Source organism: Humulus lupulus, chromosome 6, assembly GCF_963169125.1.
Source record: "Humulus lupulus chromosome 6, drHumLupu1.1, whole genome shotgun sequence".
Classification (NCBI taxonomy): domain Eukaryota; kingdom Viridiplantae; phylum Streptophyta; class Magnoliopsida; order Rosales; family Cannabaceae; genus Humulus; species Humulus lupulus.
The window spans coordinates 211,404,757-211,426,382 of NC_084798.1; the positions used below are offsets into that span (position 1 = coordinate 211,404,757).

The 21,626-nt window shown below is 32.9% G+C and overlaps 2 protein-coding genes across 3 annotated transcripts; one reads left to right on the forward strand and one right to left on the reverse strand.

Annotated features, from left to right (window-relative positions):
* On the reverse strand, positions 1-2,288 carry LOC133783140 (uncharacterized). Its single transcript, XM_062222679.1, has one exon. The coding sequence runs from the start codon at positions 2,065-2,067 to the stop codon at positions 148-150; it is 1,920 nt and encodes a 639-aa protein (XP_062078663.1). The 5' UTR covers positions 2,068-2,288; the 3' UTR covers positions 1-147.
* Positions 2,289-10,161: 7,873 nt separating this feature from the next.
* On the forward strand, positions 10,162-14,498 carry LOC133783141 ((DL)-glycerol-3-phosphatase 2). 2 transcript variants are annotated; one of them, XM_062222681.1, is made up of 7 exons: positions 10,162-10,278; positions 10,531-10,743; positions 11,198-11,422; positions 12,376-12,436; positions 12,631-12,778; positions 12,924-13,003; positions 14,096-14,498. In XM_062222681.1, exons 2-7 carry the CDS (start codon positions 10,665-10,667, stop codon positions 14,226-14,228), a joined length of 726 nt encoding a protein of 241 aa, XP_062078665.1. In that variant the 5' UTR covers positions 10,162-10,278; positions 10,531-10,664; the 3' UTR covers positions 14,229-14,498. The 2 variants fall into 2 exon arrangements, with proteins under 2 accessions (XP_062078665.1, XP_062078664.1); XM_062222680.1 differs by having other exon boundaries at positions 10,188-10,278; positions 10,551-10,743.
* The last annotated feature ends 7,128 nt before the right edge of the window (positions 14,499-21,626 follow it).

A 21,626-nucleotide genomic window follows, 5' to 3' on the forward strand; every position in this document is an offset into this window, starting at 1 on the left:
TAAAGGAAAAAGAATATGTAGAAGAAGAATTCGTACAAACAAAAATCAAAGAGAATGCAACAAATCATATCGCAAAATTCCCTTAATGAAAAGAAAAACAAACATGAAAAATCTACAATGAAAGAAACAATCATATTTCATAATGGATCAATTGCACATATACACACCACTTTCAAACCTGTGACTAACCTCATAGAAGTCAGTCTTCCCCTCGGTGGCAGGTCGTAGACAAAGCCCGGACAGTGATTGCGTTCCTTGTACAGCGAATTTCACATAAACAACGATTTCCATCTCTTCGTCACCATCATTTAAATCCACAGGCATCCTTGCCCTCAACCTACCAGGAGAGCCCTTTTGTGGAATCTCCGGAACATGCCATTTCAATTCTTTCTCAGACCTATTCAGCATTGCTTTAGGAGAAACCTTTAATAATGAAGGGTCTATTGGTAGTTTCAAAACAAAAGTCACATCATTCAATGGCATCGGCAAGTCAGGATTCGATACATACTGAATCATCAGAGAGAGTAAGGTTCCACTATAACGTTTTATAAGACGAACCCTTAAAGGCAATGGTGCTGATCTTGGAAGCAAACTATACTTCAAAACCGGCAAAGGTTCATCTGAAGCTGCAGTCCTAACGTGGAACATTCCATTGCCTAAACTACTAACACGGGAGCTCTGCATAACAAATCTCTTAACTGGGCTTGTGCCCTCAACTCGGAATGAGAATTCAGTTTCTTTATCACCAGAGGTTTTGGTAGGCAAAGTTTTCAAATAGACAGTACCCATTAATCCAACTCTGGCAAGTAATGATTCTCTAAACTCAACATTAATCTGTTCAGATATATACATCTCTGGGCCTTTCATTTCAGTAGACTTAACAAGTTCATCAAGCGGCGTACCTGTAGCCCCGGTGGCTGCAGTGGCGGCATCCACTTTAGGAGCATTATCCGGCCCAGTCTGAAGCAATTCGAGCCCTCCAAGACCTTGTGTCTTTGGACCTTTTGTCGGCCCGATGAACTCCGATGGATCCAATCCTCCACCCCACGCGGCACTGAGCCCTTCAAAAGTTTCTCCAAGAGAAGCTTGTTCATTCCCAAACTCAATTCCACCATACTCACCTTCAAACCCTTCAACAGCAATATGGGTCGACTGGGTCGCCTCCGCAGGAGGCAACGTTGTGACCTCGAGCCCAGCTAAAGCTTTAGTCAAATCCGTAGCAGAGGGGTCTCTGTTCTTCTTGAACCCACCCACAAGGTCCTGCGGCTGGTTAATCTTATCACTCGCAGCAAAGGGATCCTTTTCAGCTTCAGTCTCCTCCGGTTCCTCCTTCTGATCTTGCAGCTGCTCAGTCGGCAACGCCGGAGCGATAGTGGCTGCGACCTCGTCCCCGGCAGCAATCGCCTCGGGCGGCATTTCAAATGAAGCATGGGAAAAAACTTCAACGTTCGCCAAGTGTTCGACGGAATTCACCTCCACACTGCTCCAACTATCAGCACCGCGGATCTTGTTCTCGGTGTCGAGCGCCGAGTGGACCATCTTGGCAATGCTATCGCCGTGCAACGAAGCAAGCATAGCGGCGAGTCGGATATTGCTAACTCCCCTGAGGACAATGTCCAAGGCCATGTAGATCTCAGCGTACTTCCGGCCCAGCTTCTCGGGCGTGACGTCGACGCCGCGGCAGGCAGTGACAATTACGCTCACAGCCTGGTTCACCACGTGGATGCACTCGAAGACGTTGATGGAGTTGTCGTGATCGGCTGTAGTGATCCCGAGAACATAGATGCTGTTGACGAGTCGGTACACGACTCGGTACCGGCTCTCGACTCCAACGATGAGCTGGCCACTGGAAGCTGCGAGTGGATCGTCACCTATGGAGTCGACGGAGGCATCAGAATCGGAGAAATGAGATTGGTTGTTGCTGTGCTTGCCGGTGGCGAAAGCGAATCGAGTCTGGCGAAAGGCGGAGAGTGCGACGAGGGCTCGGGCCGGAGGGAACCACTCTCGGGTCTGGAGGAGGATGTCGGAGCCATTGGCGGGTTGGAGAGAGAGGGCTAAGCACGACATTGAGTTTTCAAATTCAGATCAAGCTTGGGATCTGAATCTGATATCTAATCGATTTTAGGGTTTCGAAAACTCGATTTTCAGGGAATTGGGGATCTGAATGATTCGGAGGAAGAATTGATTTAGTTCTAGAGAGAGAGAATTCTGAACATTTTCCAGTTTTAGAGAGGGAAGGAAAATGAAATGAGGAAAGTGATGGGTTTCGTCGGGAACTCGCTTGACTCGGGCGTGTCGACTCTCACAGGGCTGTGCAAATGCAAAAGAGAGGAGAGAGAGTTTTGGGCCGAGTTTGGTTTAAAAGGCCCATGAGCCCAAAATCAGATCTTGCCCGCTGAAGATGGGGCTTTTACCATTTTCTTAAAACATTTGTTATAAATACGAAAGTTCACCGAATACATGCAAATTTCAAAAAACAATTAAATTGTAAGCATATATGGAAATTTCTGAAAACAAAAAGTAAAATTTAGTTGTGTTTTTTTTCTGAGTTATTTTCAATCAAATTCTTATTATAGCAGTCTTCCCTAGTTTTTGAGCTATTTAATTGAACACAATTTTATCTAATTTACTATTACTATCATGTATCTTATTCATCACTTTTTATGAATAAAATAACATAAAAATTGCCTGAGCTTTACAAGGAATGTAATTAAAATATTACTAAATGAAAAAATAAAACAGTAGAAATAAAATATCAAAGTAATTTAAAGCTAATAGAAAAATAAGAAATGCTGCAAAATTTTAAATAAAACCAAGGGAATGACATTTCAGCTAAATAATCATTTTCTAGTGAAAATGGGCCATTCTCGTAGGCCCAAACTTATAGAAATCAATATATATCTTAGATTATACAAATAACATATTAAAATTATATAAAAAATATAATATATATATTTTAAAATATATAACTTTTCTAACACTTTTTATACATTTTTTTTTTCATAAATATATGTTTTTTTATTTTATAATTTTATAATTGTGGTCATATATATAAAAAAAAAATTTCTTTCAAAAATATATTTGTTCGTAAAAATTGATGTTGTTAATGTTTAGCTTTTCTAGTAAAGAGTTGATGTACATTAGTTGATATGAATGATGTCACTTTTTCCAATAAGATTTTAGAATTGATGTGGTTGATGATCGAAACATGTTACCTTCAACTTCCAGCTGTGTTAGTTCAACCTAGTTGGAGCTAGGGGTGAATATTTGACTCGAAAAACCCGCAAATCTGACCAAATTTGAATTTTTGTAAACCCGTGAAATTCGGTCCGAACTCGATATGGTTTGGGTCGGGTTCTGATTTTGAAATTAAGAGCACACAGGTTCGGGTGTAACCTGACCCCGAACATAATTAAAAAAACAATAATTTAAAAAAAAATTACCAAGACCTAATTTGTAAAAAATCAACATCACCAAACTAACAAAAAAGTTTAAAAAAAAACATGTGAAAAGTAAAAAAAATTCAAAATGTGTCAAAAAAATAGTATTTTTGAATTTCTTTCACCAATGCCCATTTTTGAACCAATCCCACCTGAAACCTGACCAAACCCGAAATCACCCCAAAACCCAAAAAATTCGGACCTAATTCGGTACCACTTTCCTCCACCCGAAACCTGCAAAACCCGAACCCGATGCACCCGAAATCTGAAAACCCTGCCCGTGTGCACCCCTAGTTGGAGCCTCGCGTAAACTAGAGGAAAAATTCATCCATAAAACCTCATTTTATCATCTACCAACCCACGAACATTTTAAACACAACTTCTTAAGGGATTTCATCATTTCTTTGGATTAATAAACCTCTTAAAACAAAATTTTAATTTTTTAAAATGTTGCCAATATTCCTACACACACCTAACCAATTTTAATTTCACACAACCATGCCTTGGTAAACAGTACCACTGCTACTTAGATACATTAGATACATGTAATTGTGGTCTTATTTTTGCATTTCTTTATAGTCATTTATGTAATTGGCATGTAAAATACACCTTATAAAAAAAGGGAATAACCTTCTTTGCAAGAGCTTGGGATTCATATTTTCTAAAGTAATACACAAGCATTTCTCCAACTATTTCTTTTTCTTTTGCTTCGTTCTTTCTTACTATTGAGAATTATTTTATGACATGTTTACTTAATGGGAATGAAAATAATTTGTGTAATAATGATTCTCATTCATATGCTTATTAAACTAAAAATATAAAAAAAGTTGGTTGGGTAGAAAAGAAAAGAATTAATGAGACCATTTTTCGCCCCAAACACCTAAAGAATTGCATTACCCTCAATGACTTTTATTTCTTTTGATTTTATTTTTTAAAAATTAAAAAATCAAAAGATAATTTTCTCCTTTAAAAAGCCATCTCACCAAAATAATACTTTAATTTCTTTTAATAAAAAATAAGGTTTATACATTTTCAGACTATGTGTTTTGCCTCATTACTTGTTTGGACCCTGTGTTTTGACAAATTATTTTTTGGACCCTGAATTTTATAAAATTGTTCGAATAGGCCCCTAAACCTGATTTTAACATTTCGATTTCGTTTTTTGATTATGTAAACAAAATAAATGATTTTGATTTCCTTTGAAGTTAAGTTTAGTAATCGATTCTTTTATATTTTGTTATCATTCATTTCTCTCTTATTTTATTCATATTATAATTTAGTGATAACTCTACAAAATAAAGTTATTTTACCACTTTTTATGTGCTAATTGTTGTTTAATTCTTGAGTTTTTAATTGATTTATTAAGTTTTTAAGTAATTTTGAATTTATTAGTCTTATTTTGATTTTATATATTTTTGTGTGTTTTTATAGTTATTTTGTTGTAATATATTGTAGTTTAATTATTTGAATTATTGTTGTGTTTAGTGGTAAAAAAATGTTGTATTATTGAACTTAAATGTGAAATATAAATTAAGTTATAATTAATATTTTCAAAGAATTAAATTGATTTATTTTATAGTTGAAAATATTTTATTATGATTTATTTTATATTTATTTTGTAGGGAAATTTATGACACTTTTGCTCTTGAAAAGAAAGAAAAATAAAGGAAAGGTAGCATTTTTAAAGTAAAGAAAGAAAGAAAAAATTGCATTCTTGAAATGCCATAAACAAGGCCCAACCTTCAGCCCATGAAGATGTCCTAGGCCCACGAAGCAAGCCCAAGTCCTCTTCAGCTTCCTGCCCAGCCGTGCATCACATATGCACATCAACAAACCAACTTGCTATCACATATACCCAAGCCTCTCCTCTTCAGCAAGTAGCCACCCTTCACGTGTTGCACCAACAATCCAAAGCAGCCCAAATGCCAAGGCCCAAGTCAATCTTGCCAAACAGCCACAAAAAGATCAAAATGCTAAAAATTATATTTTTCACTCAAATATTAATTCACTCTTCCCTATTTTTCTTACCTAAATAAACATTCCTAATTTATTTTTTTACCCTAGCTTTTCACTAATTTTTTACCCAACCAAACATTTCATCTTTCCAATACTCTTACACTTACTCTATTTATCCTACCACTTCCCAACACAATTAAATTAATCAATTTATTTATTTTAATTTGATTAATTTAATCTCCATATTTTGCCTATAAATAGAGTCTTGTAAGACCATTTGGAGAACTCTTCTTCTTCATCTTTTCAACATCTTCTACACATATTTTTCTCTCTTCTTTTCATTATTTTCTCTACTATTTTCATCTTTTGAAGAGCATGTCAAGTATGTTATTTTGTAATTTTTATTTCAATCTAGTTATGAGCTTCTAATCTTTTTCAAAGGTTATTAAGATGATGATGAAGCAAAATGTAACTAGACAGTATTTTTTTGTTGTATGTTGATTTCCCATTTGTACAACATTGTTTATGGATTTTTCTATCAAAGATATGCATTTTTCATCTAGTGTTGATTATTAACGCATATTACACTTAGTTCCTCATTATGCAAAAATATGATATTCTTTGATTAAATGTTTTTCATTAAATTGTTCACATCTAATTCTTAGAGCATAAGTATCATATTTTGCCTAAATATAATCTCTTTGATTTTTTGTAGTTTCATTAGGTTGTAACACAACTAATGCTTAGAAATTATATCTTATATAAGTGAAGAAAAATCCTACATTTTTGAAAGAGTAATTTGTACTTGAATAAAAAATATATTTGAAAATATATATAGTGTGATTTATTTCAACTATATCAAAACTTGGGAATCAATATACTTATAAATACTATTGAACTTGCATTTTGTGGATTCTAACATCTTAATAATCTTATTTTACTTATCTCATTTGAAAACCATTTTTTTATTTAATCATTAATTTTTTTATTACTTGTCTTTTATTTTTCTAAAACAAAATCTCATCAAATATTTGGAACTAGATTAGAATATTCTTGCTTTGTTTGAAATAGTTTCTTTTGATGTTAGTCAACTCCCATGGGTTTGACCTCGTACTTACATGAACATTATATTCCGAAACGATTTGTGCACTTGCGAGTTTAAATATTAAAACAGCCTCTTTTGGGATCAACATTTAGTAAACCTACCATAAAGTTATTTGATAAACATCTAATTAATGAGAATCAACATATTTAAATATAAAATAATTTCCTTTTTTAACATTCCAATCATAACTATTCCCATTATTACGAGTAGAATTTTTTACCATAATAATTCAAACAGGTGGATCTTTGATGGTGGAGGAACCAAGTCTACCACCAAGGTTTTAAGGAGATGTTGTTTGTCAGAATGATGAAAAGTGTGCCGGAGTTTGAAGCTTCAAGATACAATTCATCATTAATGATAATATATTTTTTAGGTACTTTTAGATAACATTTTGTTCCTAATAACCAGAGTTTTTTTAGATTATTATGGATTTTAATTTTTGGTATCTTTAATTCAATATTGTTTTGGTTTGTATACACCAACTATTTAAGGAGTCATTTGTTATAAGCTTTGGGTATCATGGAGATGTGTGGCAAGAGATCATTTATGGGGTAATCTAAAACTTACAATTTCAAAAGTATTCATTACCCACTAAAAATCTATGGGACTCACCATATTCTCACCTAAAAAATGGCATCAAACATGAGGTATACTTCTGTTGTCCGTGTTTTCTCCAAGTGACACGTGACAATCATTGGTGAGTAATTAAGCTCCGCAGATGTCGGTTAAGCCTTTGTGAGCTCACCTTGAGTTCCCAAGAAGGGAAGCCTTACCCATTAGTAATTGTTCACCACCTCCGGAGAGTATGTCCTCGAGAGAGGCTACGTCTCGAGGACTACAGTTATGATGTCCTTCAGGTCTCTCCATTCAAGTCCTCTAGGCCTCCGAGGACCATCCTCCGGGCCTGTAGTAGAGTGCCAGGCGTCAAGCGCAGCAACCCTGGACCACAAACAGTCGTCTGGCATTTCACTGTTATCCAAGTCGTGGTGTCGAGTTCGTACAAGAGACAAGCAAGATGTCTCACGACACTGTCTGGCATGGGAAAACGTGCAACTACCCCCTGACACTGTCAGGAACGTGCTACCCCAAAAAGTGGTGGGTTGAAATCTTGTAATTGGGCCTACTGTGATACGCCTAGGCCCACCAACACCTTAACTAATGGAATGATACCTTATTTTGGGAGAATATTTGTAATAAATCCCCATTAAGGAGTGAATTTCCCTCAACCATCTATAAATAGGACTAGGACACACATTGTAAATGATCCTAGGCTTTTTGTGTTCGGAGCATTACTAAAACGCTGCTTGAAACTCCATAGAAGCTTGAACACCCAAGCTTATCAAATCCTAATACAAGTGACTCGTAAACTAGGGTTAATTAATAATCTGAACTACGTAAATTCCCGTGTTATTTACTACATTTCTTTAAGCTTTTATTTAATTAGTTGTTAGCGAAAAATTAGTCGACAACTTCAAATACCCACCCATTCCAATCCCAACACTTTCTCATTCAACAAAGATCCTTAAGGATTTTATTGATTTGTTTTGTCCGAAACCATGAGTTGTTTAGTTTGCGTGTATGTATATATTTTTAGTATTATTTGAAATAATGTTAGTTTTGATATTTGATTTGTGTTTTGTCTCGTGTTCTTTTGATATTGTTTGTTGGATATGTTGTTATTTTGAAATTTTTAATTTTAATTTTTTTTGCATATGGTTACAATTTTGTTACTTCATTATATAATATGTTATTTTTATAACTATGTATATTTTTTAAGAATATTTTTATAATTATGTTGGTTTACTTTTTAGCTATGCGTTTGTAGTAGGTATACATTTAATAATTTTATAATTTTTAATATTTCTTATGATTGATGATTGGTTAACCATTGGTATTTTTAGTAACACTTTGATTTATTTTTATGATCGGTGAGAATTATTTTTATGGTATTCATTTTATATAAAGAAGGATTTGGAATAAAGGTCTAGGAATATTCTTTGAATTTTCAATTCTCTAATACAACATTTTGAGAAAGTTGCCCATTTAATATTTCTATTATTACACACTTAAAATCATATATATATAGTTATAAGCAATGTACAATCCTTTGTTTAGTATTATTTGGAAAATTTATTAATTTATTTTTAATATATTTTTTTTATTCTCATATAAATTTTGAATAAATAAATAATAGTATATATTATAAAAGAATGACATAAACCTATTAAAAAAAAATTAGATACACACTTTTATATATAAAGACTAGATACAAATAACGTGCAATATGCACGTTTGCTTAGTTTTATTTATAGAATTTATAAATTATTTTATTAAATTTATATTAATGTCATATAAATTTCAAATAAATATCTTATTTTAATTAACTAATTTATTTATTTTTGTTTAAGTTTATGTTTGTTCTAGTTTTTGAATTTGGGAATGACAACAATAGATTTTATATTATATGTTTTAAAAAAGTAATTTGTTACTAATTGACAGTAGATTATATTATATGTTTAATATGATATTATTCTAATAAGTGAGTTTAAGTTTAATTACATTTTATTTAAGTTATAAAACGTAAAATTTTATTATTTTTAAATAATTATCATTGTAAAATATCTTATTTTAATTTGTTTAATTATTTATTATTTTTAAATAATTATCATTATAAAATATCTAAAAAATATCATACTTTAATTTATTTAATTATTTATTATTTTTAAATAATTATCATTGTAAAATATCTCAAAAATATTTTATTTTAATTTGTTTAATTATTTATTTTATTTTATGTAAGTTTAAGTGTTTATAAACTACCGTTAAATATAAGAATATTCTGTTAAATATAGAAATATTCTATTAAAGTTAACATCAAAAAAATAAAAAACCGTTAAAACCAAGAATTTCCGTTATCTACACACTTATTATATAGAAGAGATATAGTACATTTTAATTTTAAAATTAAATACTTATTTTCTAATTTTCTTTTAGAAAAAATATCTACGAATTTCAAATAAAATATTAAAAGATTCTAAATTAAAACTATAAATTTTAAAAATTTATTAATCAAATTTTAATTATTTAATTTAAATCTTTTTAAAGACATGAAAAAGTTATATATAAATATACCTATTATTTAATTAATGGTTAGAGTAATTAAAATATGAAATTTCTCATTAAAAAATTAAATGACAAAATAAAAATATGTATATTTATGTCTTCAGTATTACATATATATTTGGATAAACAAAATATGTTAGATAATAAAATAAATAATTAATAAAATAAAAATAAATAAATAAATTTAAGCACACAAATATTTTACAGTTATAATTTTGAAAACATAATTGATAGATTTATTTAAATACTTTAATAAAATTTTAAAATATGTGATGGAAAATTATTATGAATGATTTATTTATCATCATTTTATTTTTTAATTTATTTAAATAATTTGATTATTTTTTATTTTTTAATATATTTATCATAACTGGTGTTGTTAGAAAATAAAAATAAAAACGTATTAATTTCGTAAAACAACAATTTTTATTAAAATCATATTTATAATATATAAAGAAAATGAACTCATTTTCCTTAAGTAATTATTTTTTATTTTTAGATATAAAGTTTAATAGTTCATAATTATGTAATATTATTTTGTAATTATTATAAATATATTCAAAGATCCTGGGATAGTCAAAAGAAAACACACTGTTTCAGGTTCGCTCTATCTTCAAACCTTTGCTTCTTTCTTGGTCGTCAATGGCTGTGACTGTGAGTATCTTCTTATACCTTTACTCTTTCTCACGCTAACATGCTCGTTTTGGAGTTTCTCGTAATATATCTCTTCAAATCTCTCTTTATTTTTATGCCATTTTTGTAACTTTAGATCTGTCAACAGATTACAGAGATACCATTTTGCTTTTCTTTTTTCTTATTTTCGTACTGTATTTTGATTCGTTCAGACCACGTATAGATAACCCAGAATTTTTCTTCAACAATTTGCTTATCATTTTTATTTTCAAGGCTTGAATTTTCCGATTCAGAGGTTCTTCTGGCAACCCGTAGCTGTGGGATCACCTGTTTCCCATCACCTAAAATCAACCTGTTTCTCTCTACTGAAAACCCTAGAAACTCCAAGAACCAAAACTCGTTTCAGAATGGAGAATTCAGCTGGACCCGTTTCTGCTAGAGGACTCATCACTCACGTAATCTTTGATATGGACGGTCTCTTACTTGGTAATTTCATCGAACACCTTTTCTGCTTTGTGTTCTTTTAAAATGTGATCTTAATAAATGAAGTTGTCTAGATTAAGATGAAAGGAGGGTGCTTTTTTCATGAATGTGCTATGGAATTCTAATCAAACGAGAGCTTACTTGTCAGTTGGGTCAACCTCTTATTTGTTTCGAATACCTTCATGTTCATGTACAATTGATCTTGGTTTAAGCAGAAAACGTGTTCTACATTTTGATAATATATGATGTTTTGGGATAAGTTGACATTTTCATTAAAGAACATACGATTTTCTTTCCTAGGGAATCAATGTGTTTTTTCTTTGTCATTGGTGAAGAATATTTTGGAGATAAATGACTTTTGTCAAATGTTTTGTAATTTCAATTTGAATATTGCTCTGCTGAAAATTTTGATGATAAGAAGTAAACTGAAGAATTGATGACCTTTTTGGTGTTGCAGACACAGAGAAGTTTTATACCGAGGTGCAAGAAATTATACTAGCTAGATTTAATAAGACTTTTGATTGGTCTCTGAAGGCCAAAATGATGGGAAAGAAATCAATAGAATCTGCTAAGATCTTTGTTGAAGAGACGGGAATTAGTGACTCTCTTACAGCAGAGGATTTTCTTCTAGAAAGAGAGTCAATGTTGCAGACATTGTTTCCAACAAGCGAGCTCATGCCAGGTTTCATTTACTTCATAATAAAATGATGTACTTGATTGCATACACAATCTTGCACATGCTTTAATATTAGGTCTTCTACCCTTCTTTCTCTCATAGTGAAGATAATTGTTGATCTAAAGGATATTTCATGTTCTACCTTATTGAATGTGGTAGGTTTTCTCTCTAAATGTTAAGAGCGTACGAAGGAGTCTTTAACAATGTCTTTGACATAATGTTTCTCACTTAGAATAAATAACATTTTTAATAACACTCTTACACAAGTTAATTTTTACAGGAAAAAAAAATTTGTTAAGTACAATTAAAGGGTTCTAGTTTTCTATCAATATTCTTATTTGTTTCCTCTCAACTTTGAATAATGCAAGTTCATTTTGCTATTTTTCTACTATTTTTGTAACTTGGGAATCAGGGAATCAAATTTAAAAGCCTTGATGGATTATTTGAGTGGTCATGAGAAAGGTGTTTCTTTGCTGTAATCTGGTTTGTGGTTCAACCCCTTAGGGCCATTGTACTTGATCAATAGTCATGAGTTTCAAACTTTCAAAAGGTTCAAGACATGGCAAAGTTAGTTTAATTTTTGAGGTTATGTCTCTGTGTTCTTGTCTTATGTACGTTGATGATGTGTTCCCCTTTTTCTCTTCCTTTCCCGATTTATTTTTTATTCTTGTTTCTCCTATATGCCACAAGTGTTGCAGATTGAGGTATCTTTTATTTGAGCTAGATAATTGCCAGTAATAAGTAAAAAACTTGGTTTATACTTTTTTTTTTTGGGTTTATCAAAATATGACCTCTAACAGGACAAATAATTGCCTTCTATCACCTGAATACCTAAGGTGTTTTGAGTTGTTTATGAAGTTTACCATTTCTTGTAATAAAATTGTGCCTAATGATTTTGTTATGTTCTTTTCTTAGAAATGATAAATAAGTTGTTATTAATATTATGTTCTCAACCTAAGGGGCCAGCCGCTTGATCAGACATCTTCATGCAAAGGGAATACCGATTTGCGTGGCTACAGGGTATTTTTTTTTTCCTTCTCCCTTTCGTAAAGATTACTTAGCAGAAAAGGATTTTCTTTTGGTAGTGTGTTGGGTGTAGTCTGGTTATAAAACCTCTTTTTGAGGTAGAAGAAGTAGATAAAAAAAGATGAGGTTATGATGTTTTATGCCAAAAAAAATAATATATGACTCTTATATAAAGTTACACTTTACAGTTCACACAAGCGGCATTTTGCACTGAAAACACAACAACATGGTGAACTTTTCTCCTTGATGCATCATGTTGTTCTTGGTGATGATCCAGAAGTCAAAAAAGGCAAACCGTCACCAGATGTATTTCTTGCTGCGGCTAAGAGATTTGAGGTTGTCACTTAATCAAGTTAGTTTATGTTGAATTATATATGCTTTATTGTATCCTATATCTGGTTCTGTTATCCCTCTTTTATTTTTTTTTTGAAAAATAAAAAATATGGTTGCAATTTTTCATCACAAGTTTTTCGATCAACAGGGAGGCCCGATAAATCCAGATAAGATTATCGTGTTTGAAGATGCTCCAGCAGGAGTTCAAGGAGCAAAGAATGCTGGGATGTAAGTGCATAAGTTTGACCATTTATTTCTTAAGCAAATCATCTACTGTTACTTATGTCAGGTCTAGATATACTTTAACTTTCCACCATATGTTTTCTAGTGTGATAAATCTACTTATTCAAATGGTTGTTTGTCAGGTTTGTCTTGATCTATCTGTAAAGTTGATGTTTTGCTGGAAATAATTGATAACTATTTGATCATTATATGTGAGCCTTGTACTTCTAAATTGGATTGTACATGCTACAAAAGAAAATTATTATTTCGATTACATTCGTATAACTCGAGAAATGAAAAGATTACACCACTGAAAAAGAAAAAGAGAAACTATGGAAATATCTGGTGTAGGTTTCAAAGGAATTTAGATGCTAGCTCAACATCCCTTAGAATGCATGCTTCACTTTCCTACAGTATTACATATGCGGTCGTATTATGACAAATGCAGTTGTGATCAACAGACTAATCTTTAATCTTTTTGCTTCTTCACTAGCTGAAGAGCCCCAATAGAATAAAACTTAAAGACTAAGAATTATATGAACTAATTTAAGAATGAACGAACAAAAAAACTTATCAAGAAAAAAATTGTCCATTAGATGGAAAGTTGGAATGCTATAACTCAATAGCTTGCTTTGGTATTTGCAGGAACATATCTGTAGAGCTTTCTCTCAAGTTGTGTCTAAATTTGGATTATAAAACTCATTTGTCACCACATATTACCCCCCTTAAAATTTGTGTTTCGACCTTCTGTGCTCATCTTTTATGGTAGTTTTATTTTGTTTCCCATCCACATTACTAGTTAAATAGATACCAAGCATTTTTTCTAAACATTTCTTTCTTGTTGCCCTTTGTTTTCTACTCGAACGAATCTCGCCTTTGATCATAGCATACACTATGTTCATCTTTTACTAGTTCTTAACTCTTTTTCCCATGGTATTACTATTATGTCTATTAAATCTATCTACATCCATTTTAAGCTAGTCTCTTAACTTTGATGACAGCTAAAATATGAATCAAAGTAGGGAACTGTGTTACTTTACTATCTTTATTTTCTTAATCATCTTGGTTGCTGATCTTAATTTTATATTCCGGTAATAGGTTCGCGGTCATGGTTCCGGATGCAAGGCTGGATAGCTCACTCTATGGTCCTGCAGATCAAATTCTAAACTCATTGCTGGATTTCAATCCAAGTGAGTGGGGTTTACCACCATTTGATGATGAAACAAGCTAGACTTTCACTCCCCATTTGAATGGTTCATAGGTTGCCATAAAGAGACATTTTCATTGAATCATTGATGAGAATTAAAAAAAAAAAAAACTGGTTTCAAACTAGACAGTTACTCTTAATCTATTGATTAACCACTTAACAAGTGGTATTTGATTTTCTTTTAATCAAGGTTCCCCCATTTGCATTGTGAAATCATGATCTGAATAGTGTAAGTTTTCATTAGAGATTTGATTATGGCATCAGATACATGAGAGTTGAGACCCTTTTTAGCTCTTTGATGATTGCACATGAAGAATCTTATTTAGATCATTTTAACAATGTGAGCACTCTAACCTTATCTGTTAACATGCACATGTGCTGAATTGTTTTTCATAATAATTAACAAAAAAAAGTAAAGAAATAATTGTTTTTCATATATTATAATCCATAAAAAACCGAATCTATCCACTTGAATTTAATTAGTTATTGTTTTATATTTAATTATTATTGTACATTCTAATTGAATTAGAATCAAGAATCTAAATATAATTTAATTTATATGTTAAATTTAATATAAAATAATAAAAATATGTAGATTGTGATTGTTGAAATTTATATTTAAGAACAATTAATCATTTTATCCTCACATTTGCTAGTAGTATGCATTTTCTCATTCACTTTATATTCCATAAATGGCAAAATTAATATTCTTTTACCCCTGACTATTTTTCTTAATATGAATTTACTCCCTAAATTTTTTTTCTATCATTTTTACCCTTAAATTTGACTTTTTTTTTTTTTTTTTTATGAATTTAAATTTTCATTCATGATTTATTATATTCAAGTATTATCTAAATTTTAAGATTTTTTATTTTTCTACCCTTAACAAATATGCTATTAGAAAATATTTACTCGAATATCTATTGAGTTATGTTACAATATATGACTAAGTAAAATTGTTTAAAAATATGAAACATATTAAACTAATTATAATTTTATTAACTATCATAAAAGTAAATAATTTAACTTAGAAAATTAAATTAATAAATAACCAAATAAATAATATAAAATTTTGTAAATTGCTTAAGTTTTTATTTTTGAATTTTTATTTTTATCAATTATTTACTAATAATTAATGTATACATTTGTTTTGGAAAAAAATATTTTAACAAACTTTCATTTAGTTTTATTATTAAAAAATAAACAAATAACACAAAACCATAACAAAACTATATAGTTTTGATATAAATTATAGGTAAAAAATAAATAATTTTTTGTTTTTGTTTTAATTTATATAACAATTGAATAAAAATAAAATCAATTTATGGTCAAATTTACAAAAAAAAAAATTAAGGGTAAATTTGAAATAATTTTATCATGTATGTGTTATTTAATGAATGACAAAAAGTTTGAAGGTAAATTCATATTAAGAAAAGTAATTAGGAGGTAAAATAAGACTAATTTTGTTATTTAAGGGACATTTGAAGACAATAACAAAAATGAGGGGACAAATGTATAATACTAGCAAAAGTGGGGGAACAAAATAATTATTTTTATTATCAATAAATATTATGTCAAAATGATTCAGTATTTTATTTTTATTCTTATATTTCTTTTAATTTCTTTGAAATTGATATGAACTATCAAAACCTGGTTAGAAAATTGGCCCAATCTAATTGAATGAGAATTTTCAAAATCTACATTATAATTAGATTAGACAGATTATGAATATATATTTGATTTTTTTTTGTCAGGTATATATATGTTTGAATTAAATTAGATAAACACCCTTATTTATTATATGGCCATATATTTGTTGTATACAACTCCACAGTTGGCCATTAAAAAGATGAAGATAAATGGTTCAAAATAGGCCCCTTTTAATGAAGAAATTTAAGGCTAGGGATGACCCAGCAATTCAGGTAATTAGATAAGACATTTCAATTGGAAGTTGTCAAAACATATTCTATTTATTCTTATTATTATCACATAGTAATGATACGTATACTTAAAATATACACTTAAATATTATACACAGTATCACATTTATTAAAATTAAGACTCATTATTTTAAAAAATAATAACACGTCATTGTGTATAATATTTTAGTACATATTTTGAATGCACATATCATTACTCTATGATCAAATTGCTTCTCCTCTCCTCTCCACCCACCAAAACTCACTTACTTTATCACTAGTTATTATTATTATTATTATGGCTTCTCTTTTAATCAAATTTGGATGTCATTTTAAAAAAATTAATTTATGTATTTTTTTTCATTTATTTAATTGACTTGTATTAGAGGATATCTCATTAAGTATCAGTTACACTAATTTTTTTGTCTTTTAAGTGACAATAACTTGCTAAAGTTTTTATTAATAAAAATAGATAACTGCCATGTGACAATGTGGGGTTGAGTTGGGTCACATGATTAATATTGCTCTTGGTTAATTAATATTTGCCACATGATTTCATATATAGGAAAAATGATTGGAGTTGGTTACAAAACACCACTAATTATTCAACCAGTGAAAATTTACTAAGTACAACTATATGGGTTTTCACATTAAATCCTAATTGAATTACTATGTGAATGCGATTGTTTGAAAGTGATTGGTCATAACATTTAAGGTTGATACATATCATTGCATTTTCATTAAGTAGAGGAAATTAAAGGATGCCATACTTTTAGTAATTTTTTGTTGGTGAGAAATTAGTATTTTTTTTTAAGTGTTTTTGTACTCTGATCTACTTTAATAGATTTTTACAAAATGACATTTGTCTAAGAATTTGATTATTTGTCTAAATATTTCGACCAACCATATAAAATTTTCAATTGACTGTGTAAAATTTTCGACTAACTATCTAAATTGTCAGAGACCATATTGCAAAAAATTATCAAAACTACATTAGAGTGCAAAATGACTTTAAAAAGTAGGTCATTTTGTCAAATACCTATAAATTAATTTGGTGTTAATTAGTATTGGGACTTACTCGTTGGCTGTCACTTAACAGCTCAGCTGAGTTGTGTTAGTAGTCTCTTAGTGGTTAGCTTAGTTGTTAATAGCTAACTAATTCTGTTATTAGTTGTAGTCGAACTCAGTGGCAGTCCTTTCAAGACTCCAACTGTTTTGTAACAAACTCTCATTCTTTGTCTATAAAATGTCAATGTCTCAGTCATTACAAGCTGAGCCATTATTCATCCATTTTTCAATTCTTGCATATTATCTCAATATTCAGTAAATCATCACATGGTACCAGAGCACATGGCGCATTCCGATCCTTCTTCTTCGTCCATTCCATCGACCAGCGTTCAACCTCCACCACCGCCTCCGCCTCAACCAGTTGATCCAGTTCAATTGCCAAACAATCATCTTCTACCTCTGCAGATTCGTCTCGATCGAACGAACTATTCATTCTGGCGTGCCTTAGTTCTTGCTGCTGTACGTGCCTACGATCTAGAAGGCTATCTTCTTGGCACGCTTCCACCCCCTCCCTCCCGTCTTCCAGGTAACATCGTTAACCCAGTTTATGCTCACTGGCAACGATTTGATCAATTTCTTCACCATTGGCTCCTCAATTCGATCACCGAGTCCATGATTGGTCATGTTCTTCATTGCCATTCCGCTGCTGAGATCTCGGAGGTTCTTGCTCGTATTTTTGCCAGTAAGTCAAAAGCGCGATTGCTTCAAGTAAAAGGCTTGTTACAATCCACCAAGAAGGGTTCAGATTCGATCGATGACTATATCTTGAAGATGAAAGGCTTTGCTGATTCGCTGTCCGCAGCTGGTGAACAGATCTCTGAAGAAAGCCTCTGTTTGTATATCTTGGGTGGCCTCGGACCTGAGTTTGAAGCTACAATTGTCACATTGACAAATCGATCGGAGCCTCTGAACGTGCAAGATGTTCAGTTTAGCTTGCATAATCAGGAGATGCGCTTGCAGCAACAGTCTTCATCGTCTCTTGATCTTGTCCAAGCTAACTTTGCAGGTTTATCATTCCGTGGCAATCAAAGACCTCCATACCGTGGTGGACGCTCTAGTAATCGTGGTAACCGTGGCTTGTATTCTGGACGTTTCAATCGCTCAAATAGGCCTACTTGTCAATTGTGTGGACGCATTGGGCACGTAGTTCAGAAGTGTTATCACCGCTTCGACGTCCACTTCACAGGACCCTCTCCCTCGACAAATTCTTCTTCTGGCTCGAATCCTGATCAGGCTCAAGCATTTCTCACGGAGTCTCATGTTGGAGATGATGCTTCTCAGTCTTGGTTTCTTGATACAGGGGCCACGAATCATATCACACCAGATCTCACCAATTTGTCTTCCAAAGGTGATTATAAAGGGAAATCCAAAGTAATGGTTGGGAACGGTAATACTATGCCTATATTTCACATTGGTTCTAATTCATTCTCTGCATCTCATTTAAATCAAGCTTTTGCATTACGTGATATATTACATGTGCCACATGCAACTAAAAACTTGTTGAGCATTTCACAGTTCACTAAAGATAACAATATTGTGCTTGAGTTTGACTCTGTCTGTTGCCTTATTAAGGACAAGAACACGAATCAGGTGCTGTTGAGGGGCACTCTTACTGATGGACTATACAAGCTCTCGATTCGTCCTCTCCCACCTAAAGAGTCCAAGTTGAAGCCTACATCTCACTCTTCCTCAGATCAACCTACAATAACAGCACTCAATAGTACTACTACCTCAAATCCAGTCCACCCAAGGTCTCAAACATCTCAGGTGTGGCATTGTCGTCTCGGCCATCCATCACATAAAGTCCTACGTCGTGTTTTGTCCATTGTAAATCCTAGTATTACATGTAACGAGTCTAGTTTCTGTGAAGCTTGTCAAGTTGGCAAACTTCATCAATTTGTTTTCAAACCATCAATAAATAAAAGTTCAAAAGCTTTTGATTTGGTATACTCTGACGTTTGGGGCCCCTCATTCTATCCATCCCTTGATGGCTATCGATATTATCTTAGTTTTGTAGATGACTTCACTCGTTATACTTGGATTTTTCCAATGCATGTGAAATCTGAAGTTACTACAATATTTTCTAGGTTCAATGCCTATGTTGAGCGTACTTTCCAAACAAAAATAAAATGTCTTCAAACTGATATGGGAACCGAGTACAAGCCTATGTATAGTCTGTTAGCTGACCTCGGTATTCAACGTAGGCATTCCTGCCCTCACACTCACCAGCAACAAGGTCGAGTGGAGCGTAAACATAGACATGTTGTGGATATAGGACTCACCTTACTTGCTCAAGCACGAATGCCCCTCAAATTCTGGTGGGAAGCCTTTGCTTCGGCCACCTATCTCATAAATCGTCTGCCTACTCATACACTTGATCATATTTCCCCATTTCAATGTCTGTTCCATAAGTCTCCTGATTACAACCTGCTTAAGACTTTTGGGTGCTCCTGTTTCCCATTGCTTCGCCCGTATCAGCCTCACAAACTCTCGTTTAGATCATCCAAATGTCTCTTTCTAGGCTATAGTCAGCTGCATAAAGGATATCGCTGCATGAGCTCTTCGGGTCGAATATATGTTGCACGTAGTGTTCAGTTTAATGAACTTGATTTCCCATACTCTTCTCTTTTCCCTAGTGCGTCTCCCCAGTTGTCAACTCCCACTACAACATATATTAGTGATTATCAAATACCCCAGGTGCCCCCTCCAGTAGCTCAGTCGCCTCTCATTTCTGGTTCATCAGAGTCTCCCATAGTGTCCGAGTCCGTCTCACCCTCTTTATCTCAGTCAAGATCCTCTAGTTCGTCCCCTGTGTCTGCTCAGTCCTCCTCACCTCATTCTCCACCATATATTCCAATTTCAGATATTCAAATGGATCTACCAATACCACCAGTTTCTCAAAATACACATTCTATGCTCACAAGATCTAAACTTGGCATTTTTAAACCAAAAGCATTTATGTCATTTGCATTGCATGAATTAGAACCAACTACCTTTAAGCATGCTATTACTAACCCCCATTGGCAGGAAGCAATGCAGACAGAATATCAGGCTCTTCATGCCAACAATACATGGACGTTGGTTCCTTATAAAGAAGGCATGCCTCTGGTTTCTTCCAAATGGGTGTACAAGACGAAATATCACTCTGATGGCAGCATAGAGAGACACAAAGCCCGTTTAGTAGCTCGGGGCTTTCAGCAGACTCCAGGGTTGGACTACACAGAAACATATAGCCCAGTCATAAATCCATGTACCATTCGTCTTGTCTTTACACTTGCTGTTCATTTTGGGTGGGATGTGCAGCAAATTGATATCAATAATGCATTTTTGCATGGTCAGTTGCAAGAAACGGTGTATATGAACCAGCCTCAAGGGTTTGAAGACAAAAATTTTCCTAATCACGTATGCAAGCTCAACAAGGCGATCTATGGTCTTCGTCAGGCACCCAGAGCGTGGTTTGATCGCCTACGTACGTCATTACTTCGGTATGGTTTCTCTAACTCAAAAGCAGATACGAGTCTTTTCTTTACACGAAAGCATGGCAAGCTTCTCATGGTCTTAGTTTATGTCGATGATATACTCCTCACGAGAGACGATCCTGCTCTTGTTCATCAACTAATCAAGGATTTACATTTCGAGTTTGCATTGAAGACATTGGGCTCTGTTAGTTACTTTCTGGGGTTTGAAGTTTTTCGTGACTCAACGGGTCTTTATCTGCATCAACATAAATATGTTATGGATTTACTTCAGAAAACACATATGGTTGATTCAAAACCTCAGGATACACCGATGTGTCCTAGTGTGAAGTTGTCTCTCGACTCTGGTGTGTCTCTTGATGACCCTACACCATATCGTCAAGTAGTTGGTGCATTGCAATATCTGACCATGACACGCCCAGACATCTCCTTCGCCGTAAACAAGCTCAGTCAATATCTAAAGGCTCCTACAACTCAACATTGGTCCGCTTGCAAAAGGGTGTTACGGTATTTAGTTGGAACACCTTCACTTGGACTTCACTTCAAACCTGGATTTCCCTTGCATCTTGAGACATTTGCTGATGCCGGCTGGGCTGGTAATATTGATGATAGGAGATCAACGTCTGGTTATTTGGTGTTCTATGGTGGTAATCTTGTGAGTTGGTCCTCTAAGAAGCAACAAGTCGTGGCTCGGTCGAGTACGGAGTCCGAATATAGATCTCTTGCTCTCGCAACCTCAGAAATTATGTGGATTCAATCATTGTTAACTGAACTCCAGCTGCCTTTGCCTCAGTCTCCAGTTGTTTGGTGTGACAACTTAGGAGCCAGCTCCCTTGCTTCGAATCCGGTCTTCCATGCCCGTACGAAACATATTGAGATCGACATACATTTCGTACGCGATCGGGTTCTATCTAATCAACTTGATGTTCGCTATGTTGAATCTTCGAACCAAGCGGCTG

Coding starts and splice junctions, on each gene's coding strand:
- LOC133783140 (XM_062222679.1), bottom strand. CDS start 2,067: ATGTCGTGCTTAGCCCTCTCTCTCCAACCCGCCAATGGCTCCGACATC.
- LOC133783141 (XM_062222680.1), top strand. Junction 12,779..12,923: donor CTGCGGCTAAGAGATTTGAG/GTTGTCACTTAA, acceptor TTCGATCAACAG/GGAGGCCCGATAAATCCAGA. Junction 13,004..14,095: donor GGAGCAAAGAATGCTGGGAT/GTAAGTGCATAA, acceptor TTCCGGTAATAG/GTTCGCGGTCATGGTTCCGG.